This window comes from Cyprinodon variegatus, unplaced genomic scaffold, assembly GCF_000732505.1.
Source record: "Cyprinodon variegatus isolate N-32 unplaced genomic scaffold, C_variegatus-1.0 Scaffold279, whole genome shotgun sequence".
Classification (NCBI taxonomy): domain Eukaryota; kingdom Metazoa; phylum Chordata; class Actinopteri; order Cyprinodontiformes; family Cyprinodontidae; genus Cyprinodon; species Cyprinodon variegatus.
In genome coordinates this window covers 362,396-388,261 of record NW_015150732.1, presented here as the reverse complement: position 1 = coordinate 388,261, position 25,866 = coordinate 362,396, and the positions used below count along the sequence as shown (strand labels likewise).

At 38.3% G+C, this 25,866-nt stretch overlaps 1 protein-coding gene across 10 annotated transcripts in view; it reads left to right on the top strand.

Moving 5' to 3' along the window:
- Nucleotides 1–25,866, top strand: part of nrxn3 (neurexin 3) — a 380,526-nt gene that overhangs the window by 332,107 nt on the left and 22,553 nt on the right. For 8 of the 10 annotated variants that reach the window (XR_001481465.1, XR_001481464.1, XM_015383268.1 and 5 more), the window contains 2 exons: nt 1,519–1,608; nt 3,535–3,845. Coding sequence is in view for 8 of the 10 variants with exons in the window: in XM_015383268.1 (XP_015238754.1) it covers nt 1,519–1,608; nt 3,535–3,845 (401 nt within the window). In the remaining 2 variants the exon portion in view is untranslated. The remainder of the gene's footprint in view (nt 1–1,518; nt 1,609–3,534; nt 3,846–25,866) is intronic. The other 2 variants (XM_015383267.1, XM_015383266.1) reach the window with 1 other exon arrangement.

Genomic DNA, 25,866 nt, shown 5'->3' with positions numbered 1-25,866 from the left:
AATGCGCCATGTCATAAAGCTGGAATCATCTCAGACTGGTTTCTTGAACATGACAATGAGTTCACTGTACTCAAATGGCCTCCACAGTCACCAGATCTCAATCCAATAGAGCATCTTTGGGATGTGGAGGAACGGGAGATTCGCATCATGGATGTGCAGCCGACAAATCTGCGGCAACTGTGTGATGCCATCATGTCAATATGGACCAAACTCCCTGAGGAATGCTTCCAGCACCTTGTTGAATCTATGCCACGAAGAATTGAGGCAGTTCTGAAGGCAAAAGGGGGTCCAACCCGTTACTAGCATGGGGTACCTAATAAAGTGGCCGGTGAGTGTACATTGACATTCAATCCGTATACATTCAGAATTAGGATTAGATGTTTAATTCAGTTGGAAGATCTATAAGCCATGTTTGGTAATGATTACGTGTGAATAGCTCAATGCTTCAGTCATTTAAAAGTCATTTAAGATTTCAAAATCTTTTTTTCAAAGGAAATCATCTGTTCCTGCAGGCAAGAGGCACTGCACCTCAGTAAAAATTCCTATTTTCAGTCGATCAGTTGTTGACAACGGAACCTGATTGGTTGGTTGATTAACTGATTGATTGATTGATTGATTGATCAGTCGGCCGGTCGGTTGGTTGATAGGTGGCATCATATAAGTTGATTATATTGAGATTGATTTCGGGGATGTCAGACGAAACAAAGACAAGCCAGCCTTCGCAGGGTTTATTTGAAAAATCCCTTGAAAACGTTGTCCTCTTCTATTGATTGACTGTTTATGTGCCTCATCCCAAATCCCATAAAATATTTGTCGTTGAAATGTGAAAAATGTGGAAAAAATATAAAGGTTATAAATACATTTGCACGGCACTTTCACCATGTTAGCTGTGCTCTCAAGAGAACGTAGTAGTGCTTTTTTTTCTCTTTACCCCAAAAGGCCTCCCACTAAGTCCGTAATGATCTCATTTGTATGCATTGTCCTCTTGAAATCTTTGCCGCTGTGGGATCTCACCCCCAACGGGTCTGCCATACTTAGAATTACAACTTTGCTCCCTTAACATTGCCCTCCTTTCCTCACAAAGCTCCATCCCTTCAAATAGTCACACAAAATCATTTGCTGCCCACTTGAAATAGCAAAAGCAGATGGTGTCCAGTAGGAGAATTAGAGATAATTCTATAGCTGACTCAGTTTAATTGCACAGAAAACCAATAAAGCTGTTTTTTTTTCTTCAGTACTTCATTTATTGAATGTCATGTAAATTATTATGTATTTGCTGTGTTTAGTTTTTCTTGTCGATGATTTTTTGCTTTTATTTTATGCATATTGTGTGTGATCTTTAATATTGTTTTAAACAAATGTGAAGCTTGAAGTTCAACTAATTTTGGAAAAAAAAACTCATAAAGCTTTTATAAATCCTTCTAAACGCAGCTAAACCTCATCATAAACCACTGTATAAATGTTTGTTGTCTGTTGCCAACTGTTTCAAGCTGTTTGTTAAACTCTCGAACTCCAAAGGCAACAGCGACATTGAGCGCTATCAAATGGCAAATAAGAAAATCCCGTTCAAATATACCCGGCCAGTAGAGGATTGGCTTCAGGAGAAAGGTAAACCTTTATTTAACTTCCAGAATGTTATTTTATTTATTTTATTTTCTTTCAGTCATCTCATCGGCTTGCTCCCTTTCAACCTCTGAGAATGAGAAAATCATCCCTTAAATCCCTTAAAAATCTGTAAAATAAACCATATTTTTCTGTGATACCCCACCCCCCCTCTTTTTTTGCCATTGTCACCTTTTTTTGAACTTGTTCAATCATGGTGTCCAGTTAAAGGGACTGGGACAGGATGATGACTGGAATCAAACGTTTAAATTGACTGGAGGAGGCATTAGAAATGCAGCAACTGTCGGCTGATTGTGTGGAGAGGAAGCTTAACACTGACAGTGTTTTGAGAACAAACTAATCAGTGGACATATCCCTCCTGAAAACTTCCCTAACAGCAGGGGCTCCTCTCTACTGCAATTTATCTTCTTGTACTTATCACACCAAATGGAAATCCAACCTGTTTTGATGATGGAGAGATAATTGGAGCCTTTTTGACAGCCAAGTGTCACGGTGCGAGCGCCAAGGTGCACCGCCGCCTGAAAGAGCTGTTCTTATTAATCGCTTAGATTATCAAAGTCGGCCTCTCATCTGTCTTTAACTCACGTGTGGGCGGATTTAAGGAAGCCCGCTGCCCCACAGTACAACCTTCTCACTCTACGTAATACCATTATAAACTGCCTTTTTAAAATTCATTGCACATAAACGTCTTAACCTTTTCATAAAGTCCCTTTAACAACCGCTAAAACACTGACAGGTTTTGAAAAAAAAATCCCATTACTGCTGCATGCATGGCTCCACACGTGCTATTTCATTTTCTGTGATATGAACGCCCCGTCCCTGCCATTCCATACCTAATGTGTTCTGTGCTGTATAGCAAACAAAATGGAACAAGCTTGCAGTGTGGCTAATCTGTGAACTGCACAAATGTAATTATGATACTCGTTTTGTGGAACTTTTAAGCATTTCAGTTTCATAATTAATGCATGAGAGTGTTTTGACTGTGATATTTAGACGTTGCCTAATCAAACTCGCACGGCACATTAACATTCGCATTGTCTTTAGAATATGCGAAAGCTTGTATATGTGTTTATTCATCATTTCCCTGCACAGCGTCCACTGTTCAGTTCAGAACATAAGAACACTTTCCAGCTCATTTTCTTTAGATATTACTTTCGAATTTGCATATGCTCTATTTAAAGTGTTTTTTATAGTATTGTGGGAAGATGATGGTTATTTAGTTCTGCTCCCTGTAATTTAGAAAAATTTAGAACCTAATTTAACTGAGCACTGAAACAATACATCGCTCTTGAAAAACAAACTTTTTCTCTTACTGCAGGGAGGTAATGTTATTAATAGGGTCTTTCTGTATGTTACTTATTTTCTTTTTTTATTCACCTCTGCAACAAATTTTGTGGGATCATGGTCAAATAGCTCCATTTCCAATTTTGTACCAAAGTGTTACTATTTAGTCCCCTTTTTTTAACCCCAAAGGGACTATTTGTAATCCAAGTGCCTAGCAGCTGTATAGCTGTTTAATATTTTTTGGTATGTTAGTGTTTTTGTAAAACACAGAGACAAATATTCAGGTTTTGCATGAATTAGAAACATTTTGTGATTTTAGTTCTCTTTCCCAATTTTGCCAATTTACCTCAATTCGAATATGACAATGATGAGGAAAACCTATCACCTCCTGCTTGTTCCTGTTGATTATTGCTAAAGACAGCATAAATATTTACACTTTATTAAATTGAAGCTTGAAATTGATTAATACAAACCATCCTGTTAGCAGTTGCATTTTGTAGCAAAAACTTCTGGAATCTAAAAATGTACAAGTTGGTGAAGGGGTGAAGAGACAGGCACCCATATCTCTTGCATTGGATAGCTTTAGTGTTTGCATCCTTACCCTTTTTTTTCCCCTTCCTCTCTCAGGTCGCCAGCTCACGATCTTCAACACGCAGGCCACTATATCTATCGGGGGAAATGACCGGAAGCGACCCTACCAAGGCCAGCTCTCAGGCCTCTATTACAACGGGCTCAAGGTTCTCAACATGGCCGCCGAAGGCCACCCTAATATTAAAGTCAACGGCAGCGTGCGGCTTGTTGGAGACGTGCCCACCAGCCGTGGTGCGGCCCGCACCACCACTTCGATGCCACCAGAGATGTCAACCACCTTTATTGAGACCACCACCACACTGTCCACCACAACCACCCGCAAACAGCGCTCGCCACCATCTACTCAGGTATAACTCATTGGAATCTCCAAATTTGTTTGTGTTTATGTGGAAGCTGCTCTTTCTTTCATGTAGAATAGACCATATAAAAAGTTTGCAAGCTCCTTATTCAAAACCAAATGTCTGAATATTCATCTCATGTCTGTGCAGCAACAGCAGGTATTAGGATTTTACTCAAGAATTATTTTAAAATATGTTTTCTGAATCAGGTCTGGACCATCCAGGTCTTGAATTCAGACTAGTTTCAGACTAGAAAACATTGTGTTTTCATTATTTGCTGTTCATACAAGACTACCCACCTAAAAAAAAAATTTTACTGCCTTTACCTTTTCTATTTAGCTATATTCCAAATGTGTGGTAGGCATTGTTTTTCTTTTATATGTGATCCTCTGCAAATAGAGAAGCCTTTCCTCTTAGTGAAAGAAGCCACATTTTAAACAGATAAAGGTTCTGTTTTCTCTGTAATAAGGTTTAAAGGTGCCCCAAAGTGTAAGCACAAGAACTGTTTCCCTCTCTTTACTATTTAATGTGTTTTTTTGGAACTGACCGTGGTTTGGATTACGTCTGCCCTCCCTTCTTTCTCTGCTTGATCAGCCAAGGTCAGGACACTGTATTTCTCATTCTGCCAAGGATCGAAGTGCTGCTGTTCGACGAGCCGTGCCTTTTCTCCTTTCCTCCACCAATCACCCTTTTCCTCCACCACTATCTGTCATGCAACACATTTCCGTACCGAGTGAGGGCTTTCTCCAATACGTTCTGAGTCCGAGCCAATGAGTGTCACAACTGTGCCAAGAAAGCAATCACGCCCAGCAGTCCTTTGACACCCAGAGCACAAATTGAACCCTTCATTGTCTATATTAAAGCAATAACTCTCCCTCATGAGTGAGGCGTGCTGGTTGTAGAGGAAGGGTTTGGTTTTGGTCTTCTTCTACACCTCGATATTAGATTGTCTGCTGTGTAGTCATGATGACCCTTAATGTCGGTGCTTGACCCTTCTACCTCTGTATGGGAGTGAGGGTGGAAGATTCTAGGGTGAGGTGATCTGAAGATGGAAGACGAGCAACAGAAACAAAGCAATCCATTTCTATTTCCTTTATGAGTCAGCTATAATGACTTAGCCGAGATACATTACCGTCTCTGGCAGTAACAACAAGGTCACATCATAAAGAAAAGACTTGTCGTCTCAGGCGAATATTAATATCAAAAGAAGTCAATAAAGTTCTTCAGCTCGGAGATCTTTTTGACAACGCACTTGAATTTTCAAGGTGAAAAGATGAACAAATATCACTCCTGTCAATATCCATAATGCCACCATTACACCCTGAATAGGGCGCCTCAGTAACTTAATAACAATGTTGTTCCCCTCCCTCTGTAACCTTCTGTTTTGTGTTTGTATTCCTTTTGAGAACATGCCTTGGTCATTCTTCTCTCACAGGGTCATGTGACTGGCTTGCCTTTGATTCATGTTGTCGTGTCAGCATTTCATTTGCAGAGGCCTTTAATTTTACAGTTCCCTTGCTGGCTGTCAGACACTGTGGTACGAGCGGGAAGGAGAGGACCTGTACCCGTTTGGCAGATTTCCCCACCCCTCTGGGTAGTATAGGGGAGTTTAGGGAGTTGAGCTATCATTAGTGATGTACTGCTGCGCTGAAAAAGAGCTATAGGCGCCTGATGCGGTGTTGGACTCGAGCACAAAAGCAGCTGCTTCTAAAATGGGGGTGTCTGAGTGGACTAAAATATGTGTGTGTGTGCATGCATTTGGGTGTGTTCACAGATGTCTATTTTAGGTCCACTGAACTGACACTACCTGTTTCGCTCTCTGAGGTGAGAAGCGACGTGTCCCCTGACATCCCTGGCTCAACAGGACGAGAGGCAGGGGTGTGAAGTGGAGAGACCAATCTCACGCTTAATTAATGATGGCTCCATGGGGAGGAACATGCACTGACATGACAAACACCTTTCATTTTCTTTTTCATTCTCTCTTACTATCACTGTCTTACTTGGTAGAGACTTTGTGAGGAAGATCAATAATTTACTGAGGTTGTTTTAATTGCTCTTTAAAAGAGTAACTCAAAAGTTTAAGTTAAGTTACTATTTTTATACAAACAGATCCGTTCATGGACTTTTGCAATTGCAAGTAGGCAGACATGCAGGTTAAGACTCTATTACTGCTCATGTCAGGCTTATCCAAACTTGTCCATGCATTAGCACATAAAACTCAAGAAAATAATCAACAATTTCAGTGTTTTCTTTTATTCCGTATTCAATAATAAATACATATTTGGGAAGCATAAGAATAGTATCTAATAAGTTTCATCGCCGTCTTCATGAAACATCATGTTCACAATGAATAACAAAAGAGCGCACAGTTATTTGGATAATTCCTACATATAGCCATTAGTTAGACAGGCAGGAAAGAGCCTCAAAATTTTTATATAAATGCCCTGAGTTTTTCAACAAAATGTCATACATTATTACAACTTAGTATATGTTATGGTGATAATAATCATTAGCCTTTTTCTTTGTCAGCATATATTTTAATTATCCCTCGATTTTTTTTTTTTTTATTACTGGCTTATGTAGTAGTAGCCATTCAAAATGACCCCACGTTCCTTGATGGGTCCTTGGCTGGTCCCCTTTAATTCCTTTTTAAACATCAATCTTTTTTACTAAAATATTCTTTCTGTCATGATTTGTGAAGATTAAGATCTAAAAAGATGCATCATCTCCTGTTCAGACCCTGTAATTCAGTGAAAAAGGGTGGAGTCAGAGTAAAAAAATATGCAAGAGGGGGGCACTCCAGTGGCTGGAAGTTGGAGGAGATTTCTCTGGGAGTTTGAGGGAAGTGGGCTGCCCTTCTGCTGCCATTCGGCTGCTATTTGGCTGCCATTCGGCAGCTATTCGGCTGGGAAGGGCCATTTTGAATGGCTGCTACTGTATAGTTCTACTGGCTTTTTCCTTTCCAACAGTACAAAACACAATTATTTGTAGAAGTAATTAACTTAAATAAGTGTTCCTCTTCAAGTGCCTCCAAAGGCCCTTCAGATAATTTTTTTAGCTTGACCAAATCGACCAAAGTATATATTTTTTTTATTTATTTATTTTTTTTGACACTGGCAGATTTGATGTGGATAGTCAGATTGGGAATACTCATTTATGCAGAGTCCTCTATCATGGGAGATCAGCGTCTCTCGTTTGCAATTAACTCGCTGTGCTCGCGTGATGTTTGAGAACAATTAGAATGGGAGGGCTGCAATCTAGTGTACCATGGGGGGGGGGGGAGTGCCAAGGGAGACACACTGAAAGTGATTTGCATGTTTGCCATGTTAAAGAAATTGCTCGTGTCCATCATTTTCAACCGGTCCCCTTTGCTTAGGAGATGGGAAATGAGAAGCAAATTGTTTGTTGTATAATTGGGAGCTGCTCACGCTTGGATACGTTTTCAGAGATAAAGCTTTTATGTTGAATCAGCATGGAGAAGTCTGTTGTTCTGTTCTAATTATCTATTTTTTTGTTTGTTTGTTTTTGTAAGCAGAGTACCTTGAAAACTGTAACTGATTTTTGTCAGCTTTCTATATTTTGGAACAGTAGTGTGCAGCCTGTAGCTCCAAGGCGGTATGTTGTACTCACAAATTCCACATGTGGTCCACTTTAAAGGACCAAACAAAGTTTTTTTCTGGCCCTGAGCTTTTACATAGATGTATAAAGATCAACGAACCCTGGTCTGTACCAAACAACCAGACCAAGACCCACTTTTTGATGTGGTCTCAGTTCATTTCAGAATAGACTCTGGCACAGTTCGCTACATATCTAAAAACAATCCTGCTTCTCTGAACTAAATAATGCTGTTTTACTTTCTGTTGCTCAGCAAAGCTGCTGCCTTCAGGCTTGTTGGACACATTCTCTGACTCTGTCGCAAAATTAAAGACAAAATCTCATATCTACATTGAACAAGCTGCTATTGACATATGCAATATTTTTACAACTGTAATAACAACTTAAACATGCAAAACAGAGGTGTTGCATGTAGGAATTTCATAGTCTGCTCTTGATATGAGCCAAACAAGTCGAAAAAGAACTTTTCTGGTGTAAATATATCATTAAGTCAACATTTATACCCAAGTGAGAATCAGTGGCATGATGTGAAAATTGATATTTGGATGCTATGCATCCAATTTGATTCAGCTTTTTTTTTATATATATATATTTTTGGAAAAGTATGTTAAAGAATGTCAAAAGCTATCAAAGATGTAACCTATAAAATTTGCACTAGAAGTACAGCAAAGCTGTGATACAGCACATATTGACTCTCCTTGGCTAAATTCATACAATGATACCCTTGCTTCACTTTTCAAAACTGTATTTAAAAGATAAACTGAAAACTCTTGATAGTGTATTTTTTTATCCACTGATTTAAGCAGCACTAAAATGCCCATTTTAGAGTTTTAGAACTCAAATGTTCAGACATGCAAACCAGTTTGATTCTGCCCATTAAAACAGCCATACAAAAAAGATGAGGTTCATAGCCATTGGGATTAAGGTATTATTGAAAATTATAAATATTCACAGGGCACTATTGTAGTTTATCTCAAACTTCTAGACACAAAATTAGAATTAAATAAATTGCTCAAAACATTAAATTATTAAATTAATGAATAAAAAAGTCACAGTTGCAATCTGCCCTAAAACCCCTCAGCCCCAAGTCTCTTTGCAGACTCCTTTTTTTTAATATCTACAGTACATGCCCTTATATTTAAGATTCGTTTTTTGTTTATTTGATTGTATAAAGATATCCTGCATCATCACACTGCACTGATGTGTGCCAGCCTGTAGAGATGTTTTTTTCTTTGGTAATATTTTTCCACTATTTTTCTTTTGATGGGCCAATTATGTTTACATGCACACATAATTACTCTCCATCATCTAGAGTTTTACCAATGCCTCCTATTGAAAAGACAATGATTGCAGATATTTTTGCTGGTCAGTTTGCACCTGACTTTCAGACAAAAAGAAAAGCTGCTGACACAGTTGAATTTTTCTGATTTGGATAATGACTAGTTATATATATATATTTACATTTTTATATCCTCCACCCATTAAGTACATTTTGGTTCTTGGAATATCTTCAGCATATTGATAAAAGCATACATGCAAAAACAAAGTTTTTCACAAACTGTCTGCTAAAGCGCAAATGAAAATCACTTTGCACTTTCTTTGAAGATCTGCTCTACACTTATACACGTTTGCACCTGTTTTAAGACATGCAAACCTTCTGAAGATCAGGCCCAAACTCTAGAAAAGGTCAAAGAGTAAAAAAACGTTGGTGGGGAACTGTAACTCGAGTAGAGAATGACTGAAAAGCCTATAAAAAGAAGCTAGATTGAGCTCCTATTTTTGAAAAAGATTTATAGTTGCTGATCCCATAAGGACACTTAATCATTGCTCACTTATTTCTTAGCTGAACAGATATTTATGTTTGCATCATGCTGTTCTTCAACATAAATGCAACTAATTGGTGATCTGTTCCCAATTAGATGGGTGGGCATGGGCACATATAGCCCTCTACTTTTAGCTGCTTTTCTACCCTGTTGTGCTCAGCTCCCTTAACAACCATAGCCCAGACCCGCAACTAATTGTGAAAAGGTCAAACTAGCAAGCAGGTATTCCTGGAAAATCTTTCTTCAGCCAATATACACATATATATATATATATATACATATATATATATATATATATATATATATATATATATATATATATATATATATATTTGGGACTCGCCCCGCCAGGCTGCTTTGCTTGCAGGGAGCTGTTGAAGATAAATGCTGTTGGTGGGCCGGTTGCTCGGTGTGTCCAATTAAGAGACAGCAGAATGATGGCGACCCTTCTGGTGTGAGCGCGGCTCATTAAAGAAGGGTACACAACCAGTGCACAAAGGCATACCCACATCCTGAGTACACTGAAGGATCCCCTTATCTCTGCAGCACATACGGCAGAGTTAATGTAATTGAGGCGTATTTGGGAAAACGCATATCAAATAACAGTCAACTCTGTTGCAGTCGCATCTGCTCGTTCTCCTGTCACAATATCCCACCTTTTCTTTGTCATAAACACACCCCCACCACCACCACCCCTGCCATCAACATGACACACTCATTCCAGCAGTTTCTCGATAGTCTGCCTTCACTGTCGTCAGTTTGTATTCAGCACCACGTTTGTAATTCCCTTTATGAATTTTTCATGCCACTCGGCGTGCAACAGAATATGTACATAGAGCTGTTTCCATTAGAATTCTCTGTGTGAAAGTGTTTGTAGATGTTTGCAATTTCATGTCAGTACATCATGTGTTTGTGTGTGTGTATTTTGGGCAGTTTGTCTCTCAGTGTGTGAGAACTGGCAGATAGCTCCGGGGGTTTTGGACCACGGGGGTTTGTGTAATGGATGTACCCTAACCCCCACCCCACCACCAACCCCAGCCCTCACAGCACACAGCTTATCTATATCCTTGAGGAAAGACTCTGTGTGTGTGTCTGTGTGTGTAAACCTGTCATGTCGCAGCGGGGGCACTTCCAACGTTGAGAGAGCCAAACACGCATCACTTGCAAACAGACAGTTTGCAGCTTGTCTCAGAGCTGACCATGTCAGCACATGCTCTGGTGCAAAGCACAGGTTCACCTCCTGCTGCACTGCCTCCAGAGATGTCTTGACTGGTTATAAATGACATTGCTGTCCAACTGCAAACCCAAACCCATAAGAAGAACATGACACTTCTGCTTGAAAGAAAAATAACTCATCATGACTGCACTTTGCAAACCACAGCTAAAGTGGGTGGAAATATGGAACACTTTGAGCTGATGACTTAAAGATGTATGCATTTAAAAAAAAAAAAAACAGAAATTTACAGTTTACCCCATTATCATTTCCAGTCCCCGTATGTCACTTACATATTGGATAGTGAGGATATTTCACCAATAGATTTATTGAACAATTGCCATCGTACCATGGTTCTATGCTTCAGATATTTGAAATTTTGAGAGGGATCCATTTGTTCCGTATCGCATTCGCATTCGCAGCAGGTTCTGCAACAGCTTTTTCCTCTCTGCCATCAGATCAGTGTATTCTCATTATCAGTTCGTATGAAATCCTACGAAAAGTTATGCACAGTAATTTCGTACATTTTTGGCGTTTTTTTCGTCGTATTTCGTCCTATTTTTACGTCTTGCCTCGAGACAAGATATCCTTGCGCATGTGCATCTTACGCACCATTCAATAACATAGAATTTAACATACAATTAACCCTGACCCTAAACCTAAGATACAAAACAGCAAGCAACCTAGTGAGAGACATCAAGAAGTGATCATTGCACTGTTTTTCCCAGTTTTACGTCCGTCCGCGGATCTGCTTTTTTCGTCTGTCTGGCTGCGCATGCGCACTGATCTGTTTTTTCGAGGAAAAACGTCAAAAACGTACGAAATACTGTGCATAACTTTTCGTACGATTTCATACAAACTGATAATTAGAATATCTTGATCAGACTGTTGAAAATCTAATGAATACTCTGCATCACACTTGAAAACATCATGTCTGCACTACCAACATGGCCGATTTTTTCATAACCCCTTAAAATAAAACAAATCTCAATCTTCTACCTCATTTCTTAACCATATTTATCTATTTTGCATTACATTGAACCTTTCTATTTCAATGCCCTTTGCACCATGACTTTAAATTGGTTTTCCTTTCTCCTACAATGTCTACATTCTTGATCACTGCCGCACTTTATAAATGGAAATGTTAATTTCACTGTTGTAAGCTGCTCATTCACTGTTGACAAGCTGTATGCATCAACATTTCAATTTGTATACACAATAAAGTTTGTCTAGGTCTCAGTTAAGTCCAAGTTCAGCATCCCTTGGAGCTGGATTTTATACATCTATGGCAATGGAAGTGGCTGACACAATATGAGTAAACGTTTATCGATATAATGTAACTGAAATAATGACAATGTAGAAAGCAGGCATGCTAATATTAGACATACTATTGACTGAAACTATTTTAGGCAAGTTTAATCCTAACTGGGTACATGTCTAATGGTTTACCATTACAGAGGGTATAGGCTTACCACAGCAACATTAGTGTATTGTCCAATGGAGCAATAATCCAGAAGTTGATGGCATTACACAATAAAACAGCAAAAAGCAGGTTCTCCTCGCTAACTTTCTGACAGACGAGTTAAAAACTTAATCAGAAGAGTTGTCCAAGAACCAACAATCCCACAATGATTCACAAGACTCCACTCTTTGTAGGAGTATATTGATGATTGAGTATGCTGATGATTGCCTGAGGTTTACTGAATAACATTTGATCACCAAACCACATTTAAACCAATTAATATAATTGCAAAGAACTTTCTTGTACTTAAAAATGATGTTGTGCATCACACCACCAAAGCATCACACCAACAGCGAAGGTTGAAGGTATGAGCACCTAATATGGGGCAGTTTTACAGCTTATAGTAAAATTAAAAGTTATGGAATTGGCAGATTATGTTTAATTGCCGGAAGGGTTAATCAAGAAATGGGCCAGAACATTTCTGATAAGATTTTGAAATTGAGACCAAGGCAGGTTTTCAGGAACACAAATATCCTAAAGGCAAAAAAGATTTACCCAGAATTTTCACATTTTGACGACAGCTTGTCGGTCATAAAAATATCTGACTGTTGCATACCATCAGTCTCCCCATCCATAACTTTATGCATGAAGCCTGTTCTACTACTCATTTGGCCCATTTAGCTCATGGTGTCTAATGTTTTTTTTTTCGTGTTTTAATGCAACTTATTACAAATAACTTTCTTGATGTTTATGGGTTACCTCTGTCATTACTGATACATGCTTGGAGTTAGAAGTCTATCAGCCTATTCAAAGTACATTTACTAAATAAAACATTAGTATGTAACTTCTTATAATATCCACTGTGCATAAATGTAATCTAAATGTTTCTAGCTCTTCCTAATTAATCATAACTGCAATATACTAAGGAGTTAAAATATTAATGATGCTATTCAAAGCTTCACAGGTCCCATTTTATCTCTTCTTCTCACACTACAGATGTCATCTCCCCACTCCCCACCAGACACTACCCCGTAGACTCACACAGATTATCAAAGTGGAACAGTCGCTATTAAATTCTTTGCCAAGCCATTTTAAAGAGTTGGGAGTTTGCTGCGAGATCCTGTACACTCATGGTCTTTAATTAAATTTTTTTTCCAGCACAACGATTCTGAGAACAAAAATATTCTAAAAGTTTAAGTGCTGCTGCCAGCATTTTATTTTTCCTCTTTGACACACTGTAAGTTTGTTAATGTAAGGTTGAGAGAGGCACATGTTTCTTGTTTGTCCATTCTTGCGTTCAGAGCAAAGATTGTTCAGTTATGCTGTTTGGTGCTGCCAGTTTGCAAAGCCTTGCAAAGTATTCATGCCCTCTTCAAATGAAAACAGCAAATGTTGTTGGGTTTTTTTTTTAAGTAAGGTAGTGCAGAAATGAGACGAGGAAGAAGACATTTTCTGTGTAAATCCAGCAGTTCTTCAAAGGCCTGAGAGTTTTGTTATTTGGGAGGGAATATTAATAGACTAGCTGCAGTATGACGACCAAAGAGCAACAGAGAGCTGAGAAGGTTAAAGAGAAGCTTAAAAGCATGATAAGGCTTTAAATAAAATACAACGATGCAATAGACTGACAACCTGTCCAGGATGAACCCTGCCTTTTGCCCCTAGACTGTTTTAGATAGGCACTGGCCCAACTGTCACCCTGGCACGATAAGCAGATGAATAAATGGATGAGTGGAAGGACTGATGGATTGGCAAACACAATGATGTCCCAAATTTTTTACCAACTAAAAGTGAGCATTCAGTTTATTATATTAAAGTAGAAGGAAAATGCCACAACCATAAATTCACAATAGCAAGTCCTTCTACCTAAAGAGTCGCTTATCACGATAATGGCATTGATCAAAAAAACATTCAAGATCCACACTATAACTTTGGAGAAGCTTCAGTGAACCAAATCCCAGGTGATACAATCTGTAAAAAAAAAAATAACCATTAGTTATTGCCTTCCCTTAGTTTACCAAAAGCCATATAAGCAAGCATGTAAGGGAAGTTGCTCTGGTCAGATTAAATCAAACCCAACTTTTTAGCCTTCAAACCAAATTGCATGTGCATGTATCTGTCTCTGCATCAGAGTGAGGACCATTTCTCCGATTTTAGCTTCACATTGAGCATTGGTCGTTGTAAAGTGAGGACATTTTGATGGTCCTCACAAGCTATTTTGCTAACGGTTAGGTTAATGGCTTAGGTGTAAATTGGTTTAGGGTGAGGTATGCATTGAAATAGGTATGTTTGGGGTTATTTTTAGGGTTAGAGAATAGAAAGGGTTGAAAATCACTGAAAAACAATGGAAATCAATGCGAACCAACATATGCTCCTCATTTTCCTCATATAGCAAGACGGGAATGTATGTGAGTGGGGGTGTATTTGTTACACCGTTGGGAGCAATATCCATAAATCGTAGCACATCATGGGGACCATGTGGTCCTGCTGCTGTCCTCCCGGCAGTAGGACATTATTTTACAAACGTTATCCATCCAATATGAGCTTTTCTTGAAAGGAGAATAGACAGAGATATACAAGGCTCATGATGCTATAATGACATCAAAACTACGAGTGTTCTGATGGAATTTGACAAATGCAATCCAATTATAATGTGAGAGTTTGGTTGTCAAAATTTTGACAAGGTTCCACATGCATGACGGATTGCCTTCAAGTCAATGAGTCGATACAATCAACTGGGTTTCCTTTGAAAACTTTGAATCAGTTTGACTGTATGATCTGGTTGAATTGTTTTTGTAAAGTGCCTTGAGATGACATGTGTTGTGAATTGGCGCTATATGAATAAACTGAATTAAATTGAATGGATACTTTTGCAAGGTACTGAATAAACAGGGTATTTAAGGTACAGCTACACAGAGACTAGACCATTTACTGGATATTTTAGATATGTATGGGCCTAATGCCGACATATTATACCCTGCACTAATATAACTGGTGTGGATTTAATTAGATATCATACACAGCCCTACATGTGCAACATATATTTCTTCTGTTTCATTGCTTTCGTATCCGCAGAGAGTTGCTACAAACTGCAAACTAACTTGTTGCTTTTAATAGTGAACAGTGTAGGATAATTGGAGAGATGTGTGCCTGCATGTTCACGCATGAAGAGGCGCTCCGATGTACGCCACATTTCAAGTAATCTCTCCACCGTTTTGAGATTATGTTTCAACTTTCATCTTCTAAAAAGAGACTAAATCGAATGCTTAATTTGTTTGGCGCTCATTAGGAACCAAAGCCAATCGGGACTCCTGGTTAATATGGAACATGTGCCGCTGCCAGCATCAGCCGTTGCATAACGCCTGCATTGATTTTGTATTACAGCCTTGAAGTCATAATAGCATTTGACTATCAGAAGTACAAAAAATATTGAGAAAGATTGAGTTGGGAGAGAGAAATGTGTTCCACATGGAGAAAAGCAAGGTTCAATTTCAGCACATGAAAAAAAGGATGCTAATAGACCTCCCAGCTGAATATATCATTACACATGGACTGATTTATAAATAATGAGTTAACCTGAGAATTATCTATAAAGCCTTTGTTATAAAAACACTGGCTACCATGTTCTGAAATGGAATTGAATAAAAAAAGTTACTATCAGTATGTAAGATGTTCTACTGTTTTGCTTACATTGGAAATTAAAGTCTATATTGACTAATAACCTATTTAAAAATGTTAGAGATATGGTTTCCCAAAGTTGGAGCAGGAACCCACTGTGGGCCGCTGCAAACCAGGTCGGTGTGAAATCATCTTAATACTCAACAAATTAAAAAAATACATTCAGTCTTTTTGTTTTGTTTATTAATAAAGTACTAAATAAGTTGAACTATAACATTGGTTGTGGTGGTTGGTTGTTTCTTTTTTCTCTGTTTAATTACATATTAGCAGCATCAAAAACCTTTTATGCTGATAAGGCCAATGATGCACTGATCTTTATGAGATAGATTCTGAAACCTTTGGTAGTCTCTGTAATAAAGGCTTAGAGACTATTTAATGCATTCTGAAATTAGAATGCAGAAAGGGGTTTTTATTTTTTTTTAATTTTATGAAGCACATGTGCAAAGAATTGATTGAAGATATAAAAATAGTTTCTTATAAGAAATAAACTATTTATAATTCTAACAAGTCGAAGTCTAAGTCTAACAAATATTCTGTATTGTTTAAAAATGACTAATGTCTCATGAAACATTAGGAATGAAGCACATAGAACAAGGTGATATTTAGTATTATTAACATGCATTATTAACATCATTACTTTCTTTATTAGGTCTTTATTAGGACATCAATGCTTAGATTGTTATCAGTAGTTGTTTGGGCAAAACTGTAGAAGGTTTTCATATCATAATTTGCAGAAAAGTTTATATATATACAGTACTGCTAACAGGTACTTCGATGGACCCCTGTTTTGGCTGATTTTACTAAATGTTTTAATGATTGAGTGTCGAAAAAAATGTACATTGCCAGATGATGCTGAATTAATGGATGTTCAAAAAATTAGATCTGGACAAGATCTTTAACTTTGCAAAGATAAAAAAAAATGTTTCGAGGCTGCTTGAAATCAGAAAACTACATTCTAAAAAGATGGCTCAAGAGAGAAGTGAAGATGGAAAGGGGGTTGCTTTCTTAAGGCTCTTGCTGCTCTTCTTTCATCCTTTTTTTCATCATCATCCTCATCAATAAAACTGATTTATTTTAGCACTTAACATTTACTAACATACCAGCCGTATTAGCCTTGATGTTCAGAGGTGAATCAAGAGAATATTAACAAACTTATTCTGCAGACTGATGAAGCCACACTTCAAGGACTCATAGATTCAAGTAAAACTGCAAGGAAATTAATATTAATGACAATATTTTCATTTCCATTTCAACAAATGGTAATAGTTATCTTTGTAGGACAAGATGCAATATAATTTCATTTCTAATTTCATATTTGCAAAGCTTTGTTCAAACAAATAGCGTCCCCCTAATATCAAGTTGTTTTTCTTCCAGGACAGGGTTAGAGAACAGTGTGGAGGAATTTATGTCTTGCACAGATCTAAATGAGGTGGTGTTTCCTATTGTTTGGTTCTTCTGTAGCTACAATGCACCTCACTCTTCGTGCTGTAGTCATGTTAAAGCCTGTTGGATCCATCATAAGTCTCCCTGCTTGTTAACTAGTCTTGCAGCCTTAGTGGAAGATGTGACCTTTTGAGTGCCGCAGAAGGATATGCTGTTTGTATTCCTAAATACAGCTTTTCATTCCTGGTGCTCTTCAGGATTTTTTTTCTTCTAAAATAGCCGCAAATCATCTTAGATTTGACATATTGTTTTGGAGCCTTTCTGCAGTTGCACTGAATAAAAATTAATCCTACTGATACCTAAATGTTTATTAAAACAGCAATAAAAACCATGCACATTAGCCGAATTTATAAATCACAGCCATAAATGTTTAAAGGGGTCAGTTTTTTGACAATGTAGCACTTTTACAGGTGTGTTGCTGTAAATTATCTGTGTGCACCGCGCTCTCATAATCACATTAAATGTTGAACGAAGCTCAGTATGAGTAAACAGAGCTGAAATTCCTGGAATTAATTGGCAGGGATTGTGATAACAGGTTTATTTAGACATGCCACCCGTTTGCTGCCTTCTCAGTGTCAGCATAGGTTCTGGAACATAATGAGATTTGAAGATCATGTGACGAACGTTCTCCCCCGTTTTTTTATCTTTATTTTTCATGAAATCAATGCATGCAGTTGTTATGAAATGAGCAAAAAGTCAGACCAATCAAAAAGGAAAACAAATGACTCAAATGTGAAAACAAAAATGTACACATACACTGACTGTAAACATTTTTTTTTATCTATTTTCTCACCTCACAACAAAAAATGGGTTTGTTTTTATTATTTTATGTAAGAGGAAAAAAAAATATGCAATGAAATTTGACCCAAATTTTAACCCTGTAACATTTAATGGAAGACTGTTTATTTCACAATTCAAACACAACTTCAAAACTACCCACAAATGTCCACCTAAACTGCCAGGCCACAAAACGAGAGCAATAATTAAGGAAGCAGCCAAGAGACTCACATCTGAAGGGGGGGATTGTTGAAAGTAACACAAGTCATCTAAGAAATGCACTTGAGATGAAGAAGAGGCTAATATGAGATAATCTAGGTACTTTAGTTGTGTGAGTGAAGGAAAATGATCCTCCTTGTTCATTGTCACATAAGGTAGTGGCAGCATCATGGTGTGGGCATCTTGGAGTTTACTGAGCAGGAATAGAGGAGTTGGGCAGTGGTGAGGATGAATAGAAATCAATAAAAGAGGCTACAAAAGACAATTTAGCATAGAAGATTTGGGAAAAGTTTTAGTTTAGATTAGCAAAGCTGGCAGAGGAACATGTTCAAACAGAAGCAGCAGCTCTGGCTAAAAGTTTAATACAGTGAGCTGATTTTTAATGATTTTTTTTAAAGCCAGATATTATTTACCTTTATAATTAATTTACTTCTCTCTGTCGGTCTGTCACTTTTTGTGCTTGCAACAAGACAATGTTTGACAAAGTGTGTATAGGCATGAATATCTTTGCAAAGCATTTATCACAGCAAGTCTGCTATAAAAACATCACACTCTTAAAATGACAGCCCAAGTCCTTTTTTTAGGTTTTTCCATAGACAAAAACATTCACAAAAATGAAGTCAAACTCTTGACACATTAAAGCAGGAGTGAAATTGCATGAATCACACAGCATCATCAAGATGTAATTTTGGTGAAAATATATATTTTTTTGGAAGATAAGTATTTTACATTAAGTATATTACTATATGTACTGCTATTCCTTTACGTTAAGGGACCCCGTTCTAAGTTTTTCAACAGGGGAAGTCAGTTCTGTTCCTCCTCTCCCATGTTGCTCTCATCTTCTCTGGTCACAGCTCTCAGCATAGCTTAACACACCATCCACCCGATTTCTCTCTTCCTCTTTGAAGACAGAACTAGAAATGGTAACACAATCCATAACGGAGACCTGTAATCACGGCTTCATTTCACCTGAGGATGGACTCACACAGAGAGATGATGTTCCCTCTCATGTTCCGCTGCTTGCACTTGTTTCATGCCACGTGACCAACCGGGACCCAGACCCGTCTTTAGCCTGGTGCGGATGTGTATGTACATGTTGTACTTTGCTTGTGTGTCACAGAGCTTCCTTGATGACCTTGTACACAGTGGCATGGGGGTGATTAAAGATCAGGGCCAAAGACCATTTCCTTTTCTGTTGGAAGATGGATGACCCTGCTTGAAAGTGGCTGCCTGTGGCTTCAGGGCAATTAGACTTTGCTGTGAAGCAACAGCCCTCACTGCTCTGTGTACAAAGCCAGGTCCTTGAGAAAGAGAGAAATACTATCAACATAACCCATTCTGCTGAAACCAACCTGTCGAGCTGATTGGTGAACAAATTAAACGAATTTTCATTCTCTCCCCCCACCCAACATAAAACCATCTTTCCAGCCGTTTCCTCCCCTCACCTAGCTCTACCACCTACTCCCTGTTTCTCCATAAACCTGAATAGAAAAAAAAGAAATTTGCTGACTACAGGGGACTGCTGAGAAAACGCACCGTGGGTGCTCATTCCAAACATCAATACCTGATCTTGGGAATCATTTAGCATATGGCTTTGGCACAACAAGTTGGTGCAGGAGCTCATTTTATTGTAATTTATTCACTAAATTGAGGGTCAGCAGGGCTTCCAGCCTTCTCACACAGGTTTTTGTTGGCTTGCCTCTTTAGGCAGGATTGTTACTAATACAACATACACCACATGATAACACATTTGATTAGAATCACAGCTGTGGGTTATTTTTACCATGCCTCTTTGCTGTTGTTCCTTTTTCGTTTTTTTAATTTCTAGATAAAGCATCTTATCTGTCATAGAACGAGAACAAGAGAAAAGGAGTTGTGGCGGCCCATTGATAGGGATATGGCCTGGTGCCATTGATTCCCCTTGTAATACAAGCCTCTCCCTTGTCGGCTTGTCAAAGCTCAGATCGGACATGATAACATGCGCACAGCAAAGCCGTCAATAGAAGGGCTAAGCTTCCGCCTCTGAGATGACTGTCCTATTTTGGTGTTTGGGTTGGCAAAGAGAGATAGGAACTAAAGGATGAGAGAACTCAGATTTCTGTCTCTATTGTTTCATTTTGTTCGGCTGAAACAAGGAGATTATGAGTGTTTTTCTCAAGAATGTATGAAAATGTACTTTATGAAAATAGATTATGAACGGTGTCCAATTTCAGTTATCAGATTAGTTGAATGTCAATCCAGAGCCTGTTTCTTAAAGGAGAAATTATTGTGTTAAATTCAACAATTAAATACCCAACAAAAATTTTAATGTTTGGTCAAGTTGTTTTATTAGCAATAAACAGTTTAGCAGCAGTGCAAAATAGAAATGACTGGGATACGTGTCAACTTAGCCACTATGTTGATATCTTTAGCAAATTACCATTCAGAACCTAAGGTCCCCCCACCACCCCGCCCCATCTCTTGCATCATTCACTATACCTAGGCAGGTATGTAGGTTTTTTGGAGGTTTCTAGAGGGCCGAAATGCAGAGATGGAACCTGAGGTGGTTTCTTGCAGATTTAATAACAAATGATATGAACAGAAACTTAAATCCAGAAATAACGAATCACCGAACACAGGAACTAGAACAAATTGCAACACATAGGTCAAGGAAAGGAATAGATAAATGAAGCGAATACAGCAAACAGTAACTGCATAGGAGGAGTATAAATGCCAAACAGAGCAAAGAATGGATTAATCAAATAATTGGGAGCAGGTGTGGACAGAAGGATCTAGAAGGGAGCTAGGAGAAAGGAGACACAAGGGGGCAACAGAGAGTAAACAAAAAATACATAAGAACTCAAATACAACCAGAAAATAACTAGAATGACACAAAATGAAATAAAATCAATAAAAACTCAAAAATAAAACTTAAACAGAACCAAGAAAGTACAGAACCATGACAGGCAGGAAGTGGCAACTGAGCTTAATGAAGTGCCATTGTGCACCACTCAAGTTAAAAATATCTTATGATGTTTGCTCAGGCCACCAATAAAAAAAAGGATCATGTGTTTTTGAACTGATCTTGATCCGCTGATTACACTGATATTTTGCCTTTCTCCAATCTCCAGTGGCTGGTGCAGCAGATGGCATAAAATTGGCATCCTACTACCTGTTTTTTTGGTTCATTATAAATTATGAATATAGACTAGATATAAAAATTGTTATAATTGAGAATATTAATATATTACTGTGTCTAGCTTTAGGCTCCAAGGGGGAATGAAGATAAATTAGACACATTTTAGTTGACAGAAATCAAATAAATAAATAAATCTATACAAATCTACAACTTTTATGCCTATTTTCCCATGGGGATGAAAACACATAAAGGTCCTCCTACCATTCACCATAAAAATGTATGAAACACCCATATAGGGAACTCCACCCAGCCCTAGAGGACATCAACATTGACGTTGTGTTATTATAAGAAGCAACAAACAAGAATCGGCAAAGATCTGTTGTTCTTCACATATTTAGGGACCTTTAATTGCCTGGGTGTCTAATCCATGACTTTCTTTATCCCTTCTGCAGTGCCCAATAAATATTTCATGCATGTGGTTAGTTATGCAAATAAGTTGATGTCATCACTTAGTGAGTTCTTGCAATTTCCAGCACAACTAACAGCTGCTTTCCCTCTGAGTTGTGACTTTGGTCACATTTTGGCTTTGTCTGAAGAAAAAGATATATATTCTTTAAATACAGCTTCATACTATTTTAATAATTTTGCTTCTTTATTTATAAAGTAATTCCTGTTTGTGTTAGTATTAGTATTTCTTTGTCGCCTTTTCTCCTGAAACCAAATGAGGAAAATAATCATTATAATTAAAATTTATTGGTTTTATCATGGAAAATCTTGGAATGCTGATCTTTCATTTTTTTGTGTTTTCCAATATATTTTTAAGAAAATAATTAAATTAGAATAATTCCAACATTTAGTTGATTTTTTTGTGTCTTTTATCTGTTAAGCTTGAAGATGTTTAGTCCAAAATACTGATAAATAAATCTACTAGAACAAATGTATGGATATAAATGTGAACATTGAACATTCATCCTTTTCTCATCTCTACGTTGGACGTGTTAAGCTACCAACAGCCAGGATGACGAGTTTAAGAAATTGGATTTGCTTGGGTTTGTTCCCATCAATGGAAGCAGAATCTGCTTAAGGCTTTGAGCTCCCCAGCATTGTAAATAAACCAAACCAGGTTTGATAGCGAGGCTGTAATGTGAATCTATAATGGTTGTCCTCCAAAGGCTTTGTTTCTCAGCGTTTCCTTCGGGCCCATGGGCATAAAAAAACCGCATGAAGGTCATTTGTTATGATAAGACCGGCGTACGATCAGCGAGCCGTCTCTGTGACTCAGTGTGGCTCACTGAAAACATGTGCGGCCGTATTCCCAGCATCTCCCTGAGACACGGCTCCTTTCGCGCTCACATTTCATGTCGTGTTTGTAACCCGGAGGGGGCGGCAGCTGAGTTTGAGCCTTTACAGTGCTCCCACTGATCCAGAGGGGGGGGAACTATAGACTGCGGTCGACTACATTATGTCTCTCTCTCCCTCTCGGCCGCTGCACCAATGCTTGCTTTGATGTGACCGATCAAATCACTGTCCCTCTCAGCAGAATATCGAAGCAGCTGCTCTTGTTACTGTTCATGTTTTTGATGAGGATTGTTCCAACTTGAAACATTTCTTGTCTAATTGGAGCGAGCCGAAGTCTTGGCTGTCAGGCCACAATGGCTTAGCGATGGTCATTAACTTAAACTCTGTTTAAATTATTTTTTTTTTAAATACTATATTGATTGATGGCCACTCAGTGGCGCAGTGAGTAGCACTGCTGCCTTGCAGCAAGAATTTTGTGGCTTCGATTCCCAGCCCAGGGTCTTTCTGTGCGAAGTTTGCATGTTCTACCTGAGCATGGCTCGGTGCTCTCTGGGTACTCCGGCTTCCTCCCACAGTCCAAAAACATATCTGTTAGGTTAATTGGTTTCTCTAAATTCTTCTTAGGTGTGAGTGTGTGTGTGAATGGTTGTCCTGTTTGTTTCTGTGTGGATGGACTGGTGACCTGTCTAAGGTGTACCCTGCCTCTCGCCCAATGACAGCTGGCGATAGGCACAAGCACCTCTTGCAACTCCGTTTGGGATAAGCGTGCAGGAAAATGGATGGATGGATAATTGGTTGGTTGACTGATTGACATTATTGATCTCACAGTGGAGAAATGTACAACGTTAGATTGATTCAAATTGTCAAAAAGAAGAAGGTGCCAAAAGGGGAGAAAGTGCAGGGGATATATACAGTATACACAGTGCAAGTCTCTTATCTAGCAGGATTATTATACAGGGTTGCTGGTGAAGGTTCTCAGTCAGGTTGTAGTCATTCCGTAAAAATTAAAAACAATCCACTGGACTTGGTTTCCAAGCAAAATGTCTTCAAACTTGGAAAACCAAGTCCAGTGGATTGTTTTAATTTTTTTTTGGAATTATATAGGGTTATTGCACAGGGTATTAAAATGGGTATTAATACAGCTGGGTAACCCTCACCATTTATATATATAGGTATTGCACTGGGTATCGAATATATACAAACAGGTTAATGCACAGGGTATTAAATAGTGATTGCATATTAGATATTGCACAAGATATTGCCGTTGTATTGTTGCATTGTAGAGTCTGACAATCAGCTCTGAGTCTGTTTATGCACTGATAATTCTCCACTCTTTTGGCCTGCAGCTAGAAACCAACAGTCTAATATCTAGCTTGAATATATTCCTTAGTGGCTTGTAGAGCAGCTCTCTTAGCAGGTGCTGCAAATGGCACATGGTGATATGACGGTTGTAAAAGACGGATTTCTCCAAAAAAGGATTCACATTTATTATTAGTCAGTGTGAAGAGACGGTGCAGATGTACTTTCTGTTTCTGCAGACCCACTTTTAGACATACCGCCTCTGTGCAGAAGCAAAGGGATGGAAACAATTTGATTCCCGCCCCCAAAGCAGTGTGTGATGTGTGAGGAATCTTTCAACCTGTAAAAGAAAGTGTGACTTCTCTGGGATTTTATTTGCTTTTGGAAGAAATTCATCAGACACTTGCTCCGTTTACCTGCTTGAATGTGCAGAGAGTGGCAGCGCTGCCTGGGCTGATACTAATACGGGAAGATTTTTTATCTTCCCTAATGTGCTGAAATGAAAGCATAAGTCCATTTTTTTTTTCCCAGCTTCTCTGTTTGCTTTAAGTGTTCTGCACGTCCATTTTTGGAAACTGTTTCCTCTTGATGTAATTTGAGAGTAACAATGACTGACGGTCCTGTGGCAAGAGTAGCACATAAGCAACAAGGTAGCTACAGCGGCAGCCCTCCATCAGTGTCGATACCAAATGTTTTCAGGCACTGCATGTTTTGTAGTGTTTTGGCACTGCTCAAAACAAGTAAAACAGAACAGAGACAAAAACATAAAAAAATGGAATGCAGAAACATTAGATCTGCACATCAAAATTGAGGTGCAAAATTCAGGTACTAATTTCTTTCATGTTTGTTTGTTCCATTCTTTGTTTCTTGTTGGAAGCTTCCACTGAAAAATGTGGGTGTTATGGCCTTGAGTAAACAATATCACAGTTTTTAGTTATAAAACTAAACCTCTGTGCTACTAAAACAAAAACAGACCACAAGATGGTGTATTTTTATGTATTTGGTTTTATTAAGAAATTCAATTTCTACTGGTAAAATAATTTTACTTATTTAATAATGATTTGATATTGCAGATTGAAAATGTATTAAATGCATAGAATAAGAAGGAAAAACAAGGCTCAGTGTTTTGACAGTAATTATTTTTTTAAGCTCCACAAAATCATCTTGTGAAAACGCTATTTGTATTTTTGATTTGATAATGTTTTTGCTTAGCATCTGTCACATCTGAGATACTTTTTTTTTTTTAAAGCACTCAACATCTAGAGCTTGTGAAGTATCCTTAGTCCACAAATCACTTAATTTTCTTTCTTTTCTTTTGCATACTGCTATTTGGTAAAATATTTGACAAGCTAAATTAAGATGGTAAATGAGGGTATTTATGCGCGTCGATTACTGGCTTGTATGAAATGCATTTCTTTTTTATGTTGTTTTTAGAAACAAGTACATGAAATATCTTATAGAAAATAGATACTTTAGACAACAGCTGAGCAACACTAGAGATAAGTCATGCTTGGTAACAGTTCTACAATCCAGCCAGCAATTCCCTTAGTTCACTTTTCCTCTAGCATTGCCCTGTAATTAGCTGCATCTATCCCGCTGTCAGCTCTGACCAGCTTCACTGTCTCTTTTTTTTGTTTTAAATGGCACTAGCGGCTCGTTTTTTAACAGTGGGTTGACAGGAAAGGGCGTATGAAAGATGGGGGAGACATGCAGCAAAGGACAACAGGTCGGATTCGGTCGGCCGCGTCGAGGACTAAGGCCTCTGTATATAGGTCATGCGTGCTAACCACCGCACCACCTGCACACCCCAGCTTCACTGTCCTTGCAGAGGCAAAATATGATGCTCCCACCACCATGCTTGACTGAGCTGATGTGGCGTGTTCGATTTCTGTTGAACAAACAACTTTGCACGTGCCTAGACAGTTGAATTCAATTCTTGCAGAGGTGTACTGCTGATTGACAGTAGTTAGGGAAGAACTCACGACTAAACGCTTTAGCAGAGTTCAAAAGTCTGCCTGCACCATTGTGGATTCTCCATTTTGACTGTGTCAGAGCCATCAGTTGTGAAGTGAAAGCTGTGGGTTTTT